General features: G+C 37.9%; 1 protein-coding gene across 2 annotated transcripts; it reads right to left on the bottom strand.

Moving 5' to 3' along the window:
- Positions 1 to 573: 573 nt before the first annotated feature.
- LOC126295448 (coiled-coil domain-containing protein AGAP005037-like) lies at positions 574 to 14,385 on the bottom strand. Of its 2 annotated transcripts, none has more exons than XM_049987946.1 (2): positions 14,284 to 14,385; positions 574 to 8,085 (listed from the first exon to the last, which is right to left on the bottom strand). In XM_049987946.1, the coding sequence occupies exon 2, from the start codon at positions 8,056 to 8,058 to the stop codon at positions 6,808 to 6,810; it is 1,251 nt and encodes a 416-aa protein (XP_049843903.1). In that variant the 5' UTR covers positions 8,059 to 8,085; positions 14,284 to 14,385; the 3' UTR covers positions 574 to 6,807. The 2 variants fall into 2 exon arrangements, with proteins under 2 accessions (XP_049843903.1, XP_049843904.1); XM_049987947.1 differs by having other exon boundaries at positions 574 to 8,426; positions 14,284 to 14,341.
- Positions 14,386 to 16,651: the final 2,266 nt, after the last annotated feature.

Raw genomic sequence — 16,651 nt, 5'->3', positions numbered from 1 at the left:
CAAAATCTGATCAAAGAAAAAATTGTATTGTTATTTAATGTCTTATCTAAAACTGTCACAACTGCCTGATTCTCTGTTTGAATGTGAAAGTAACTCTGTCTGTTACTTTTTCACAACCAAGACTCTGAACTGATTTCAATGAAATTTGGTGTGGAGAATACTTGAGGCGTGGGAAAGAAAGTGTGTATTACAGCATACTTATTGATTTTAGGAATTAGGGAAAAATATTTACTCTTTGAAAAAGCTAGTTACTCTTTAACTTTTCATCTTTATCATTTTTGTAAAATGTGCAGATGGAAGCTCCTTCGATGGAAGCTCCTTCCTGTGTCCCTATGTACACACTGCTCAGCAGCTATGCATGCTGCACATGGCATTGCACTGTGCGATGGGACAGCTTGGGAAGGGGCAGAGCAGGTGAGAGCAACTGATGTTATTGCACATACAGTAGTTTACTAACTCCCCCTCACTCGTCATAACCAAGCTACTGCTATGCAAATGTAGCTGTGGCTAATAGCAAGTCTAAAATAAAGTTTCAACTCTGATGATGAGAATTAAAAAAGAAATTGTATACAGTTTCCATTCAGATGACTTTTTTTTTACTTGGTTAATTACAAACATTTACAATTAACTCTGAACAACAAGTGAAATTTAATTATAAATTAAAAACATTTTTGGGAGGTTGCTTAACTATCCCAGTATATCTTAAGTCATTTGTTAGGATCTCAACAAACCAAGCGCAGGCACATGACATATTAAATGCAAAACACTAAAGAAGACTGCAGAAACTGAAGCACATAATAATATTTGTAGAAACAATTCCTGTTACATATTAAGTATCAGTGGAAAAAGTAGAAAGCACAATGGTGACAAACACACTTTCACAAAAAAAAAAGATAATATCTAAAGGAACCCTCAAGCACTGAACACCACTGAAAATATATCTGAGACAATCAGTGATATACTCTCCAATATTTGAAAGACAGTTGTAATATACTAACATGAACACAAACACATTACTTGTTTCATGAAGAAAGAATACAAACAGGGATGGCTGTTCAGTTATAATATCATCCCAAACTTTATTACACTTTTTTTCTTTTTTTAGTTTTAGCACTAGGAAAAACCATAACTTCATTTGGCCACTGGGATTCTAACAAGACAAATTTAATACTTAAGAAATTCACTTTTATTGCAGGAACTCTTGTGTTTCTTTTTTTGTAGTAAATACACTTATACATTTCTTTTCTGAGTATACATGGTGTTAAGGGGCTACAACATCACTGAAACCAATATTTTAAGTGTACAATTAAAAACTTTGTATAGAAGTTGCATTATGCTTCAGGATTTAATTTTTGCTTTTATTATCACTTGATACATGGAAGCATTTTCTTTTCCCAAGGGAAACTGCGAACTACTAGTTTTAATGTTGTTCACTGCAGGTACCTAATACCCTTTATGGTCTGAACAAAGCGCATTTGTTAGTCAGTATATCCTACTCCAAAAATAAGGCAACAAAAATATTCACAGGAAAGTTCCTCTTCTGATTGGTCAGCAGGAGGAATTAATTTGTTTCACAATTTTATTCATCAGCTCAAGCAAGTTGTAACTTTCATTTTTCACTGTAAGAAGTACCTGCACTGAAATGGTTTACTTTATACTCAGTCTAAAGAGATCACTGCAGTCTACCGATCAAAGATAGGTCCAGCGCAATTCCAAATGAAGTACATTGTGATAATAGTGACAAACTAACCTGAACAAAATACAAGCAAAAATGTTGATTAACTATACCCACATAGAGCATTCAATGTAGAAGAGAAACATGATTAAAAATAAGACAAAAAAAATTTTCAGTGTTACGAAATAAATAAATACAAGCTGTTCATGTATAACAAAGAAGGTGAGACCAGAAAATTATTTGGGACATCCTTTCATTTGTGATCACATGCACATGGAATAAAAATTAGTACATTTCTGCAATGGCAAGAAACATGTATGTTCTGAAATAGTTGTGAATTACTGCTGGAGTAAAATAGGGTCACACTTTCATGTATAGAGCAGTTTATGGTTATTGAGCAAATGTTCTCATAGTATCCATGATCCCCACAATCAAATTCCATAAAGTAAGATCAGTGCGGAGTAACTGCAGATACCTTTACCATAAATTCTATGTTCACTATTTTTAATCAAATGCTTCACATAAGATACAAAGTATACCTCCGAAATTGATATTAAAACACGATTACACACAGTTTATGCTCTCTCAGGAGGTGAAACCTACAGAAATAGTTTCATTTTCAAATCCTTTCAAACAAAATACGAAAGGTCACTGAAATAATTACATAAAAAGAGCGGTCAGATCTAATTTGGTGTATTAGGTGTTGTGTTTATTTAATTCAAAACACATTTTAATAAATGGCAGTTTATGTAACTCTCTTCCTTTACTTTTAAATATTTAAACTAGATGCGAACTTGCGTTCTTATGTCACTAACACACTTGTGGAATGCCACAACTTTTCAGTTTCTGAGAAATCCTGACAAAGGACACACCCATGTGACACATTTGCTCACAAATGATGTGGTAAGGCAAGTTCCTCAATTACATTTTTAATAACTGATGGCAGCTGTCATCAGTTCAGTTTCATACTAGAGTCTTTTTTCAGAATATAAGCTCACTGAGCCTTCCCATATTTGTATGTCCACTTGAGCAACATGAAAAAGATGTGTACTTTTATAGCCGGTTACAAGAGAAACAAACAAAACTTTATGACAGATGGAATACACTTATGAGACCTCAGATTACAACAATACAAAAATTAAGCATGTTTAAATTTATTTGAGTCTATGGCTTTGTCCTGCAGCCCTGATAATATATACATAATGACTAAATGTATTTTCAACCATAACCTACAAGACATTGTTATAAGTTTAAGGATAATAATCGATTTATTTCATAACATCCTATGGCCATGGGCATCCTACTTTCAACACAATCACCTTAGCCTGGAGAGCAAATTTAAAAGCAATTTACTTCCAGCATCCCACCATAATCTGCATGAAAACACTTAAGTACAATTCATATCATATTCTTCTGCCAAAGCAAAATCACTTCATACAATTTCTTTCAGTAATAACACTTATTTTTTTCCTCATCTTTGGTTATAATTTAATCACACAATATTTACAATGGAAAGAAGTAGGGAGTGGAATGGGATGGGGAGTGTGAAGCCAACAATTCATTTGTTGTCCCAGTTTCCTGACTGCCAGTTTTTACCATAATCCCCTGCAATTATTTTGTGGATTGTAGCAACTATAACACCCTGAACATAGTTAAATAGTTGCCTTACATATCACTTGACTGAAGGACTACCAATAGTAAATATTACATCATCTTACACAGAAAGAAACATGAGATAGTTGGCACAGTTCTATTTTACAGCCCTCCACCCATAATCAGGCATAACAGTTTCTTATATGGTACAGAGGTTCTAACATTTTTTGGTATTAAATCTTAATGTAAAACAAAGCATATATTTTCCTGTCTTTCCAGGCAATATATTTCTTACAAACTGCAAGCTAAACATGATGATAAATATACAGATAAAACTTCAGAGAGAATGTCAGGAAAAGAGTGATAGAAAGTGAGAGATGCCTATAATTATTATATTCATTAATTTAATATAGAGATGTACAAACATCTGAAGTTTATGAGTTTCATTAAGGTGAGGCCTCCATTCACAAAATGACTCTTAATTAACAGTTGATAGTACCACAGATACTGAACTACAGAAATGGTGTTCACAAATTTACGTATTTACATCTTTGCAAAAAAGTGAAATGCCAATCCAGAGATTCTTCATGTACTGCAACAATTACTCATTGATACATTACAAGCACAGAAATTATCAACTAATAAGTCTCATGATTTACAATTCTATCTGGGGTCACTATGCTCATTTCTGCCACATGCTTCTTAATACATTGAGATGAAAAAACGTTCTATAGATACTGGTATTTAGTACTGCAATGGTGGCTTACATTTGGAAGAAGAATGATGCATACAACAGAGGTGAGAGAATGTGAATTTGGTCTGCACAAAGCTTTATTAAGGTGATAGGCTGGTCTGCAACATTTTATTGGCCACAATCAAATCATAATATGACAGTCAGTAGTAGTCAGTAGCGACTTCTGGACAGACACATGTATTTGCATGTTCCAGCTCATTTGATGACATTCTCCACACCACTGAAATGAGGTAAAGTGAATGCGTGAAGGCAATTTGAAATAATGCATGAAGGTTACTACTTCTCAATGTTGTGACAGTGGAGGGGAAGCAAGAAAATGAAACTAGTTGCAGGTTCACAGCACTCACCTGTTAACAGCTAATATGTGACGCACAGATGATTTAGTACTGTAAGAAGACAATTAACAAAAGCACAAAATCAACAAGACAATCACTTTGCCAACAGGATACGAATCTCCAGCCTAAAATATCCTCAGAAATGACCACATAAAAATAGCAGTAGTCCTCACATTTCTTTTACAGATATTTTCTCTTCCTCACAGAATTCAATAGCAAAAACACAACCCACAATAGTTGTGAACACCCTGAGTAGAAAATACAATGAAAACTAAGAAATAGTATACAAGAAACAGTCAGTTTTCCACTATGCTGTAGAATTTCAAAAGCTCAGCATCTTACCACTGCAAAGTGCAACACTATAGCTATTCAGCCATCACATACTTGGAATAATCTGTTAATGTAAACAAAGATAGTGTTGTAACCATAATTACGAATTTGCAATGCATATGCTCTTTTTTTTTAAAAAAAAAAATTATAAACTTATGAGAGAAAGCAGAACTGTGACAGAGATTGTGGGGTAGTACTGGGGGTGGGTAGGAGTGGAGAAAGTAGGATTTTGGAATGTAGCAGATGCCTTAAGAACAAGTATGATGAACCCACCACGTACAATTGACTCAAAGATACTTTTTTTTTTTTTTTTTTTTAAGCAAAAGGTTCTCACAGAAACCTAACAATAAAACAGAGATACAAAACAATTTGTCAATTCTGGGATTGGTCAATCTTCTTGAATTATCCCCAACAAATATCATCTTGGCTGCTTCTTATTCATTTATAGAGCAGTGCTTGAATACAGATAACATCACTGACCAGTTCTCAGCTTTCCTCTGTTCAAAGGGAATAGCTGTAACAAAATCATTGTGGCGCAAAATTAACTTTCCCTGAGTCTGTATATGCCAAGTATACAGTCGAGAAAGTGGCTGTCGATGTAAATAATGAAATGATAATAATAAGAGTAAAAATTGTATCACTTATAAAGTGAGTGCAACACACTCTTTTCAAAGTGGAAAATGTTAATAGCATTTCCAGGGCTGTTAATACTTGTGTTACCAATATGGTATATGTAATGAGAGAATGTGTTTATGGTTGTTTAACAGTTGGTGCAAGAAAGACAAACTAACTGCTCTACATGCTTTTACATTCTATCACCAGAAATAAAACTAAGCTTCTTGGAACTGGTTACTTTCTCATCAGCATTAGTTCAACTGTCCACGATAGCTTCTACACATACGATAGCTCGTCAGGGATAGGATATGTTGGCTTCTTCACATTGTGTGCGATAAACTACATTAAATGAAGTAGCTTTGAATAAGGCAGCGCAGAACAGTCTTAATATAGTAGTAAATTCATAGCCTGCAGACTAGAATGTATTTCTCACACTGATGCTCCAAATGTGTGGCTGAGACAATAACAAAAATATTTCATTTTTATAGAGGAAGATTTTCAAATCCTTTGATGATTAAAGTAGGAAGGGCTTATTTCTAGAAAACCTACAGTAATGTATTATGATTTTAGAAATGAAAAGAGTTGTTCTAACGGACTTTATGATATTACTTTTTAAAAGGAAATGAATATGTGCATGGGTATTCTGCAAGCTCCTTTAGAAAGTTATTATTGCTTCTGCTGGAATGTGAATGTGTCCTGATCTGTGACTAGTATAATATGTGCTTGCCAACATATATGGCAGGAAACTTGGAAATCAAGATTATAATTGGTTGGCAATTTAAGTTACAAACTATTAAAAAGGTATAAAAAAGGATGGACTATATGGTTCAGGTAATTCACTTATAGAATTCAAGATGGTGGTGATGTTTACTATAATGCACAAAATTAACTGAGACGCAGAGCATTAAAGCATGTTACTGACCAGTTAAAAAGACTGGAACAGAAATTTCATCAAAACTAAGAACCAAAGGAAAACTTAACTTGGGAAAATTTTGAATCTACTCCACTCATCGCGACAGGTGGTCCTTATCAACCTGGGATCTGAGTGGCCTGCACAAGTCCACTGAATGTACTGGAACTGTAAATCCTGCATGTAACTATTGACCAGCCACACTGCATTTGTGTGTGTTAGGGAAAAAGAAATGAACAAGATGAAAATTAGAATATGAAATACGGAAAAATAGGACTTGATGCAGATTTAAAATGTTACCAGTTGCTCCAAGTAAAGACTTGTTGAAAACAACAATCTTATTTATGCTCTGATACATGATTACCTATGGCTGGTGTTTACTCTTTGTTAATGGAGGACTGTTATGTGGCAGTGGATGATTTCACTCCTATTTTCCCCACGAACAGCAGAGGAGAACGAATATTCAATCAGGCTTCTTAGCCATAGTGCTGCACTTTCTCCATTCTATTACCTACTATTACACATGCATTTATTTTTCATGGGTGGTAACACTAGAAATCAAGTCAGGAGGCAGCTCCAGACAGTCCCTGAGGGGTCACAGGATGTCTGTCTCGTATATTTTGCCGGTCATCGCAGGAGTAGTTGTCGTGGCTGTGGCAGCTGTCGATGGCACTGTGTCTGATGTGGAAGCTGGAGGTTTCTCCTGTTGTTGTTGTTGTTGTTGTTGTTGTTGTTGTTGTTGTTGTTGGACACTGGTCCTGGGCTGTGGGACTGGTGTGGCAGCAGACGGAGGAGCTGAGGCGAGATGTGTGAGTGACCCGGACATGGTGGCGAGGCCGGCCCCGAGGCCCATCTTCGCGAGGAGGTTGCTCTCGCTGCCTGTCTTCTTCAGGAGGAGGAGGTCAGGTGTAGCGCCACCTGCAGGCGGCACGACGGCCAATGTTGCTGCACCACCCCTCTGCAGCTGCTGCAGGCGGGCGTACTGTTCCTGCAGAGCTCGCTGCTTCCTGAGCAGCTCCTGGTGACGTTGCTCCAACAGTTCCTTCCTCCCTCGTGCTGCTACAGCTGCTGCTGCCACTTGCTGGGCTGTCTGTGGCTGCTGTGGAGTCGACTGCTGGGAGATGAGACCCTCTTGTGAGTTTACTGACTCGCAGCTGGAGCTGTTGCTGGCAGGATCGAAGCGCTGCCGACCCTCGGTGGATGACGAGAGGTCCATTCCGGAATCTGGTGCCAGGGACAGTGCAGCGCCACTCCCACCTCGTGCGGGTTCCCTGAGGCTGCCCCGCCCGGGTGCACCCCTTCTCAGCGTACCTGCCGACCCTGCACTGCTGTGCTGGGCCCTCGGCGGCAGCGAGGGGCTGGTGGGCGATGCCAGAGGTGACCGTGACGACGTTCGTGGAGGAGGAGGGGGCGGAACTCGCCTGCCGGCGAGCTGCGAGAGCAGCTCTGCGTTGCGTTCGGGGACGGGTGGCTTTGGAGAGACAGGAGGTGGGCGCTGTTGCTGCTGGGACGAATCTGTAAGCGCGCCTCCCGTGCCCCCGGCAGATACCTGCAGCCGCGAGACGAGGCCGGACTGGCCGCTTCCGTCGCCGGCGCTGTCGGAGCTGCTCGGATAGGAGTGTAGTCGGCGGAGCCCTACGCCGCCCGGTGTGGACGTCAGGGAAGTGCTGGAATCGACACTACCCTTGCGTCCGGTCTCGCCGAGGCTCGAGGAGCCCACTCCTGTAGGAGGGGGCGGGCGAGCAAATGTCTGCAGTTCGTCTAGCAGAGCGTCGAGTGCGTTCTCCGGACGGGCGCGAGAGGCGTCGTCCCCGATGGCACGTCCGCCGCCGACGGTGGCCGCCATGACACCGCGCGCTGGAACGGTGCAGGCCTGCTCGTGTCGAGGGAGGAGGAGTGTGAGCGGGAGGTGGCAGTTTGTGTCGTCATGGAGAATGCGGCGATGGACAGGAGTAAAGGAGATTTTTGTGAAATTGTCAAATTCAAAAGTTTGTCGGAGAAGGATTTACAGTAAATTGTAAGGGATAGGATGGGCAAAGAAGAATAGAAATAATATCAGGTTTGATTCAAGAGTGATGCAACAAATAAAAAATAGTGATTCAGTTCAGAAATAGTAAGTGGACAAAAGTTGAGAAGTTTATATTTGCAGTTTGACACAGATGATGTGAAATAGTGTGAATTGAGCATGCAGAAATAAAATAAAAAGTGACAACACTTATAGAAGAGTTATGTATTGTGAACAAAATATTTGGCAATAAAAGGTTCATATTATATCAAAGAATCAGAAGATTGCAGCACGAGTGAAGCAGACCGTGACAAAATGTGGCCACATAAAGGCGTGTGCAACGAAATTGTGATAATTTCAGCAAATGACCCCGTCAATTCCATTGAGCAATTGCCATCAAAGGCCAGATGAGGTTACATGTTAGTTTGTATACATATATATTTATATATTATTCAGGCCAGTATAGAGAAATGGACAGAAATTTCATTTGCATAAAGTTTTAACAGTTATAAAAATTTAAAGATTGCCATTATACGAGTATATAAAGACAATTGACATTAATTCCAGCACCCGAAATTGAGCAATCAGATGCACCATTTTTGGTAAACGAGGCATCAATTGGTTTCACATAATAAGAAATGGACGTCCATCATGCAACAGATAGGGCCCAAATCAATTCCCAATTGAGCAACCACATGTAATGATAATGTAATTGAAACAGTTCAACAAAATCAGTTTCATGAAGAAAGAGATCAAACATGATGCAAAATTGTACAGCAGAAATGAAGTTTTAAAAGACAAAGTCATATTTTAATGATATTAATTTTTCCACGTGTAATTAATATTTGTGCATAAAGTAATAGAAATTTGCAACAAATTTTTTCAATAGCGAGTTATATAGCGAATTACATGACAAAATGTGATTCATGACGTAAAGTGATACGAGAATATCAGAGTTGAGTTAAATTTTGAGACAAAAGGGTGATAGTTGATTGTCAGTATAAATAGTGAGGCAATATTCATAGTAATATATTCATATGTATATATAGGGATAAAAATTTTCATTTGTCAAAATGTGCAATAAATTTGCGTCATTGACATAAATTATAGTGAGAAAGAGGGATTTGAATCAATAGTGACGACAGTAATGAATAACTCAAAAGTTTGAAGGGTGCACCAAAACGAGCAGTCAATTTTGGAGGTGTGAAAAGGTGTCAATAAAGACCAGATTGTGGAAAAGAATAGATTAGAAGAGGAATTGAAAAAAATTGGGATGAATTAAAGTTACACCACAGTCCACCGTATAGACAATTATTGGTAGCGGTGATGGTGATGGCACCAACATTCATCAGCAGATGAATCATCATTGCCATCATCACAGAAATCGGCGTCACCATCAAAATGACGGTGGTTCCCATCGACGTAAGGTGTCGACGGGACGGACCGTCGTCAGAGAGGCGGGGGGCGTCGGTGACAGTGGGGTGGCCCACCCATCACGGTAGCGGTCGAGGGTGAGTCGCACGTGGTGGTCACAGCATTCAGCACAGTGGGGGGTCGCATCACCCGGCCACCAGTAGTGGCAGTCGGCGGATGGAGGGGGGTACACAGGGCCAGAAGGGCCAGGGGGCCACGGCCCGCACGCCCAACCACACCGCCCGCAGGGAGAGTGCAGTGATGGGTGTGGCACAAGAGTAAAAGGTGCGTGGGAAGATAGGTTTTTCCGGTGCAGTGACAAGGGCAGATCGATAAACATGGATGTCGATGCCATTCGGCGACAGTGAGTCCAGTGATTTAGTGTGGCAGATAAAGTTAGCAGACACATAATGAAGTTGTGGAAGGAAAAAAAGAAAAAGAATGTCCAAATCAAAATTAATGTTCAAATGAAGTTTTCAATAACAAACAAAGAAGACAGAGGTAGTGAAGTAAGTTTAGTACAGAGTTTAGAAGAAGGTTCCAGAATAAGAAAAGCATTTCACACAGTAACACGGAAATATTTATTGGTATCATGAGTATTTGCAGTGGAGACAGGAAATGGAAGGAAAGTGAGAAAAAGAAGAGAGAAAAAGAAAATTATAAGATTAGCTGTGTAGGGGAAGTGTAAATTCATTTTTTTTCTCTAAAAAGAAATGTACTTTTCCAAACTGATACCTCACAACATATGCTATCCATTGTGATACACACACAAATTATTCAATTCAAAATTACTAATGACTATTAATCAATTTGCATTTTTTTCATAAGTAAGACATTTCTATTTCTCTAAAACAAAACTGCACAGAAGAATTTCCAATACCTCAGGCAGTTTTTTAATAAAATGGCAATTATTCTGCCAATAAAAATGCCACATGTATACTAATATAACAAATTTTGTATGAAAAGAGAGAAAAAAAGCAAAATGAAATTTTCAGTAATACCAAGCACAAAGTATCAGATAAATTATGAGTGCAATGGCTAGAAAAACATTACAGTCAAGTTCATGCCATAATGTAAAGTATGTATTTGTAATATCTATCATGCCCGTCTGTATAGAAAAGAATGGTGTATTCAATGGGTTCTCATTCATTTTCTGTCCCGATATGTTTACGCTTTAGCAATTTTTAGATGGACTGTTACTGTTGCTGACATAGATTCTTACCTCTAGGAGTCAGTGAGAAGCGGTAAGCATGAGCTGAATCTCAATAATGGGCAGTATGATTGATCAATTAACATCTTGAAACTTCCTGGCAGATTAACATCTTACTGAGAAAAACTGTTGAAGCACTGCAGCTGCATGTGTTAATGTGTACCATAAACTAGGTCCTGGAATGTGACAACTCTATATTTCATGTCGAAAATACATCAGTAGCTCTTCCATCTATCATTTCAAGTGACGACTAATGAATTTCTTTGATGGTTTGCTTGTTCAATCATGTCAGCACCTACCATTCTTGTAGAAGAACCACTGTGTCTCCCTGACTCTCATGTGTTGACAAAAATAATTGAGGGATTTATTGTTCTGTTTACAGACATTGCATTATCCTTTCACAATTAAGTATTATTATAAATTTTACATTTTACTGCTCATTACTGGGGTTCACACATAACTTTAATCACTTGGACATACTGTGTAACATTAAAGTTGTTGATCTGGCATTATATGTTTATCTTCCGATGACCTTTTTTCTCTTACTCTTTTCTTTCTGCTGTCCATTATCTCCTTATTCTACATTCTTATATGCACTTTGCATCTTCTTGTTCTTTCTGATCTTGCTGAAAAGGGAAGAAGGAACCTGCTGCTATCACATTTGGTGACAAACTATGGGCACTTTTATGGTACCTTATGCATCTCTCCCTTCCTCCTCCTCCCAGCAAGAGGAATTACACAGTGTTCTGTCTGTGAACTTATTTACCTTACTTTGTATTTTATTACTAGCTGTGTAGTTTGCAGAAGAGTATAAATCTGTGAGTTTACTCATTGCCATGAGGAGAAAAAAAGTTTCAACAACTTGTGAAATGTGGCCCCCTTTTTCTGACACTGCAACACGAAAAGCTGAATTTATTTTATATGAGGTTATTCAAGAAAGAAAGATTGTACTCCAAAATTTTATTTTGTGCAAACTACAGCATTAAATACAAAATACCAACATCACTGTCCCGAGAAAGGTTAAAGGCTTTGAATCTTCTGCCTATATGATCTAAACTCGTTTCTAGGAAAACTAAGAGGGCATTATAGAAATGATGCTTTATTGTGTGGAAAGTTTGAAACTGTGAGTAAACAGTTAAGTCACAATGTCTTTCCTGACTCCAGGTTCGCAGCTACCTTGTATAACAATTTTCTGATTACTTTGAAAATTTGTTGAAAATGGTAGTGCATGCAAACCGAAAAAGTTTAAGTTGTGCATCTAGATTGATTTTATCCTATTAATGGACACTTGTATTATTGGGCTCAAATTGGAAGCTGCTTGTTTGATTTCCTATGGTGTAAAAAATTCGTATCACCATAATTTGGATGGAAAGGTGTTGGTGTAACGCTTATGATCACCAGACTTTCTGCCTGTATCCCGAGTTAACTTCCAAACTTGTTCACAGTGTCCTATGCAGTGAGGGGAATGTGAGATTGTTGGTGGAGATCTGTCAATGGAATGGGAATGTTAAGCTCAGTGGCCTTCCTTGGTGCTTTTCAAGCAGGGTAGGCCTCTCCCTTCTTCCACTTCCACTTCCACCACCACCACCACCACCACCACCATCATCATCATCAACAAACATCAAACTAAATGCATTCATTATATTGTAAGAGACTGTAACCACAGTAAATATAGTATTTTTTATATTATTATTTATTCTGTATTTGGTTATTATTTTTAACACGGAGTCTGAACGGTCATCAATGTTAGGTCTGTGATGGGAGATGGAATAATATAGAGTAGTTAAAACAATAAGAGAAGCATATCACTGGCCCCTGAAAATGGGTCATAGAGAAGCAGTGTTCGAGCTGCCCATTAATGGAAAACAAGAAGTCTTTACAGAGGTTTGCGACCATAATGCACTTGTTTGTCTAGATCGCACTCTATTACTTCAACGTGTTTCAGCAGACTGCTATCATCAGATCAAAACAAAATCATGACACTGTATTACATTGAATAGTGTATAATTGTACTTAGTATGACTGATGTACTATTTGGTGTAATATGATGCACAGATTCTTCAAGTTCTTATCTGACAATGGCAGCCTGCTGTTTGAAGAAGTGAAGTGTGATAAAAATGGACAATTCTTGTAGAAGTGCCTGTGTTCATAATACTGCATTTTGAACCTCAGTGCTGTGCAATCACTGAAAGGTTAGGTTTGTATGCCTATCTTACACTCTGAAATGCAATGCTGTGAATTCATGGAAAACAGTTGTGCTTGTAAGTCTGTCTGATGAAAGGTTTAATATTTGAACATTTAATAATGGCTACAGCATAAGAGAACAACTGTCAAATTATAAAACAAAATTGCACATCTGAGTAGAGATCGATAAGCAAGAATACCAATGTGGGAGTTTTAGTAGAACTTCATTGCACACACACCATGGGATTTTGTTGTGAATCTGTGTTGAGCACTGGATGATGAACAAATTAATACAATAATGTTGAAAAGCCTATGTGTTAATGTTCCAGTATTAGAAACTTCACCATTCCAGCCACTACCCATTTTTCAATGAGTACCCTGCTGTTATGGAAGAACCATTGATTCAATGTGGAGGAGGAGGAACATATTGGTGTGTCGCCAATACATGTGAGGTGTGTCACAAGACATATAATGTCTTCTAATCTTCCATAGATTAAGAATCTAGAACATAAAAAATTTGTTCCTTTCAAGAGTAATCGATAACAAATTTGTATCTCATTGTTGTTCCATAACAAAAAAATCACATATAAAGCTGGCCTCAAAGTTTGAAACATACTTTGGCGTGGTTCTTATCCTGGAGTCTGAGTGATCTGACCTTCCTTTTTAATCTTCCTCAACAAATCCCTCTCTAATTCCCAATGAATGAACTATTAGTTCTGAAAGCTAGGATAGGGTACATATTTTTGTGTTTCCTATTGGCAGTACTGACACATTTCTCCAAAAGGTAAGTAATGGTCGTACTTCTGCCTGATAACTTAATATATTAATTGATTAAGCTGTTGAGCATATACAAGCAGCCTAGCTCATATGTGGTAAAATATAAATGACCATTTTGATATTTGCCTACGTCACAGAAAATTATCATCTTTAATGCACAAAATTTACAAATGCTCAGCTTCCAGCATTATTTCTATCTTTTGTCATTACTGAGAAATAACATTTGAAAGTCTAGTCTTTCTTTTTGAATATCCCTCTGTTTCTATGCTGGTTTCAACTGGTTGCTTTCTGATCCAGCAGATACTAGAAACATGAGGAAGTGAAGAACATTTTTGAAACTTGTTTGATAAGTATTGAATGCATAATATTCCACTTATCTCATAAAACTGTACTCATCATATACGAAAATGCAAAATAGTGGGTAGCTGCACAAGAACTCCCATTTTTAGAAGAATTTACCACTGGTATATTAAAACAATTACCTCAGATGTCTTGTGAAGATGCGAGGGCTGCCTGTTATTTAGTTCTTGCTGCCCGAGGTAAATGCCTGCTCACCTTTGGTGCCTACACCAAGAAAACAGCTGTTGAAAAGATAGTTCAGATGTCTGTATTGTGCATGTTCATGTTTGACCTCCCTTTAATTTGGTGCAGCAAGCTGTTCATTGCAAGCTCGTAGCTTATAATTCTCATATTGTATTAACCTGGGGTCCACAGTGTATATTGCGGTGAATACCAACCCGAATCTACATTCTACATTTACGTATACATGGTGCAAGCCATTGTAGAGTGTGTAGTGGCAATTAATGTGTGCCAATATTAGCCACTTTCTGCACTAATCATTTTGTGTATTTGTGGCAAAAATGCCTCCTTTCTTCTGTAGATGCCCGCTAACCTTTCCTGAGCTTCTCTGTACAATTATGTATGGGCTGTAGTAATCTGAATATTTTCACTGTTTGCTGTCATGCCTACTTGATAACGAATCCAAATCGCAGATCAACATTTAAGAATTGGTCACTCTAGTGTCTCATATGGTATTTCCTTTATAGAAATATCCCTGATTATCTGAGCAGTGTCATGAGCTTTCAGATGTTGATCATAAACCATGTAATCAGATACTAAAAGGTTCTCTCTCTTTGCAATGTTCACACTCATTCTAAAATGCAGCCTGTTTTATTGTCTTGTACTGGAATGCTTTGATATGAATTTTAAATTGAGTTTAGCCTTTAAAGAGTTAAGTCCATTTTGGAAGCATTTTTAACTAGGGCATATCACTGGGAGTAATTTGCAAAGGAAAAACTACATACCCACATGAAAAGTCCAACTGGTCAATAATAAAACTGAAGATAAAAAAATCACCATCTTGGTAGTGAAACAAAATGATTAATTTGCATTATTGCTCAATGTTCAACGGCAGAAACTTAATTTTTAGTTTTTTGTTTGAATATACTGAATTAATTATATACTTCTATGCTCATCTAGTTGAACTTCTTAGAGGGCACTTCCACAGCTTCCAGTGTTCTTCAGAAAGAAGTGTACAGTCATGTCCTGCCTTTGGTACCAGTATATTGTAACCATCCAGGCATTTGAAAAGTCCTACACTGCAGACAATATCACAGTATTTGTCCATAGACACCTTTGTGAATATTTAAAAATATTACAGATATGACGGGCATAAGTCGTGCCAAATAAAGTCAAGCCATATTATGCATCTTCAAACTGATCAACAGAAATCTGACCCCCCGCCCCCCCCCATATGAAGCATAATTTATTGGATTTATTTAAGATAAGTGAATGTCAGGCCTTTTTAGTAGCTTCTGTGAAAAACAAATCCAGTTTTCCATAAATTTGGTGTACAAGTCAGCTTTTGATATGGATGTGCTATGTACCTACACTTTATAGTTCTTCATATCTTTAACTGTTCTGCGCATTCTGTATTTCAAGTTAAGAATTTTGTGAGTGCTTTATGGATGTACCTCTTGTACTGTATCCCAGATTCATGTACCTCTTGTAGCACAGAAAAGAAACAGTTTTGTTATGAGATGATAAAAATGTCGTATGGGTAACTCGCCCTCATGAACTGTTGTTAAATTGGCAGTCCTCAATATATGCATAACATTCAATCTGCTTTCTCAACATCATTCTTCATAATAAGCTTTTTAATGTTCATCTGTTTTATATTATTGCTCAGAATGCTCTTCTTCTCACATCCATGAGTACTTTGTGGATTTCCCTCTGAGCATTATCATAAGAATGATCTCATTTCCCCCTTGCATACAGTGTCCAGAAAACAGCTTTACATCAACCACTTGAATTGTTTCTGAAATGCCTGTTGCAAATTAATGTTGTTCATACTTAAGTCAGTGCAGTTCACAGTGACATACAGCCATAAGGTTGATATGAAATATAGCCTGTGGAAAACTAACTTATTGTAATCATGTTATAGGAAAGTTCTTGCGGAATGTAAATACTTTAAGATTAAGGGATACCACTCATCGAAAAGCAGAAGGACAGAATTGTCAATAGGCTAGGCGCGCGCGTGCGCACACACACACACACACACACACACACACACACACACACACACACACACACACACACACACACACACACCCACCCTACTTAATGCCCCTACACTCTAGCAGGCACCATGGCACCATGATGTAAGTGCACAGGCACTTTTCAGTGAGTGGTCTCCGTAATCCTGGAGTACTTACTATAATTAGGTTTCTTCAATTTTCTGGGCATATAAACATTTCCTACATATTTTCTAATTAAAATTTTGTACAAAGAACTCCTGGCACTTATGACCAATAGCTTCATGCTGTTATAGAAATTCACACTTCACTTTTG

This window comes from Schistocerca gregaria, chromosome 11, assembly GCF_023897955.1.
Source record: "Schistocerca gregaria isolate iqSchGreg1 chromosome 11, iqSchGreg1.2, whole genome shotgun sequence".
Classification (NCBI taxonomy): domain Eukaryota; kingdom Metazoa; phylum Arthropoda; class Insecta; order Orthoptera; family Acrididae; genus Schistocerca; species Schistocerca gregaria.
The sequence above is the reverse complement of the archived record's forward strand: the minus strand, read 5'-3'. Positions and strand labels throughout refer to the sequence as shown.

Coding starts and splice junctions, on each gene's coding strand:
- LOC126295448 (XM_049987946.1), bottom strand. CDS start 8,058: ATGGCGGCCACCGTCGGCGGCGGACGTGCCATCGGGGACGACGCCTCT.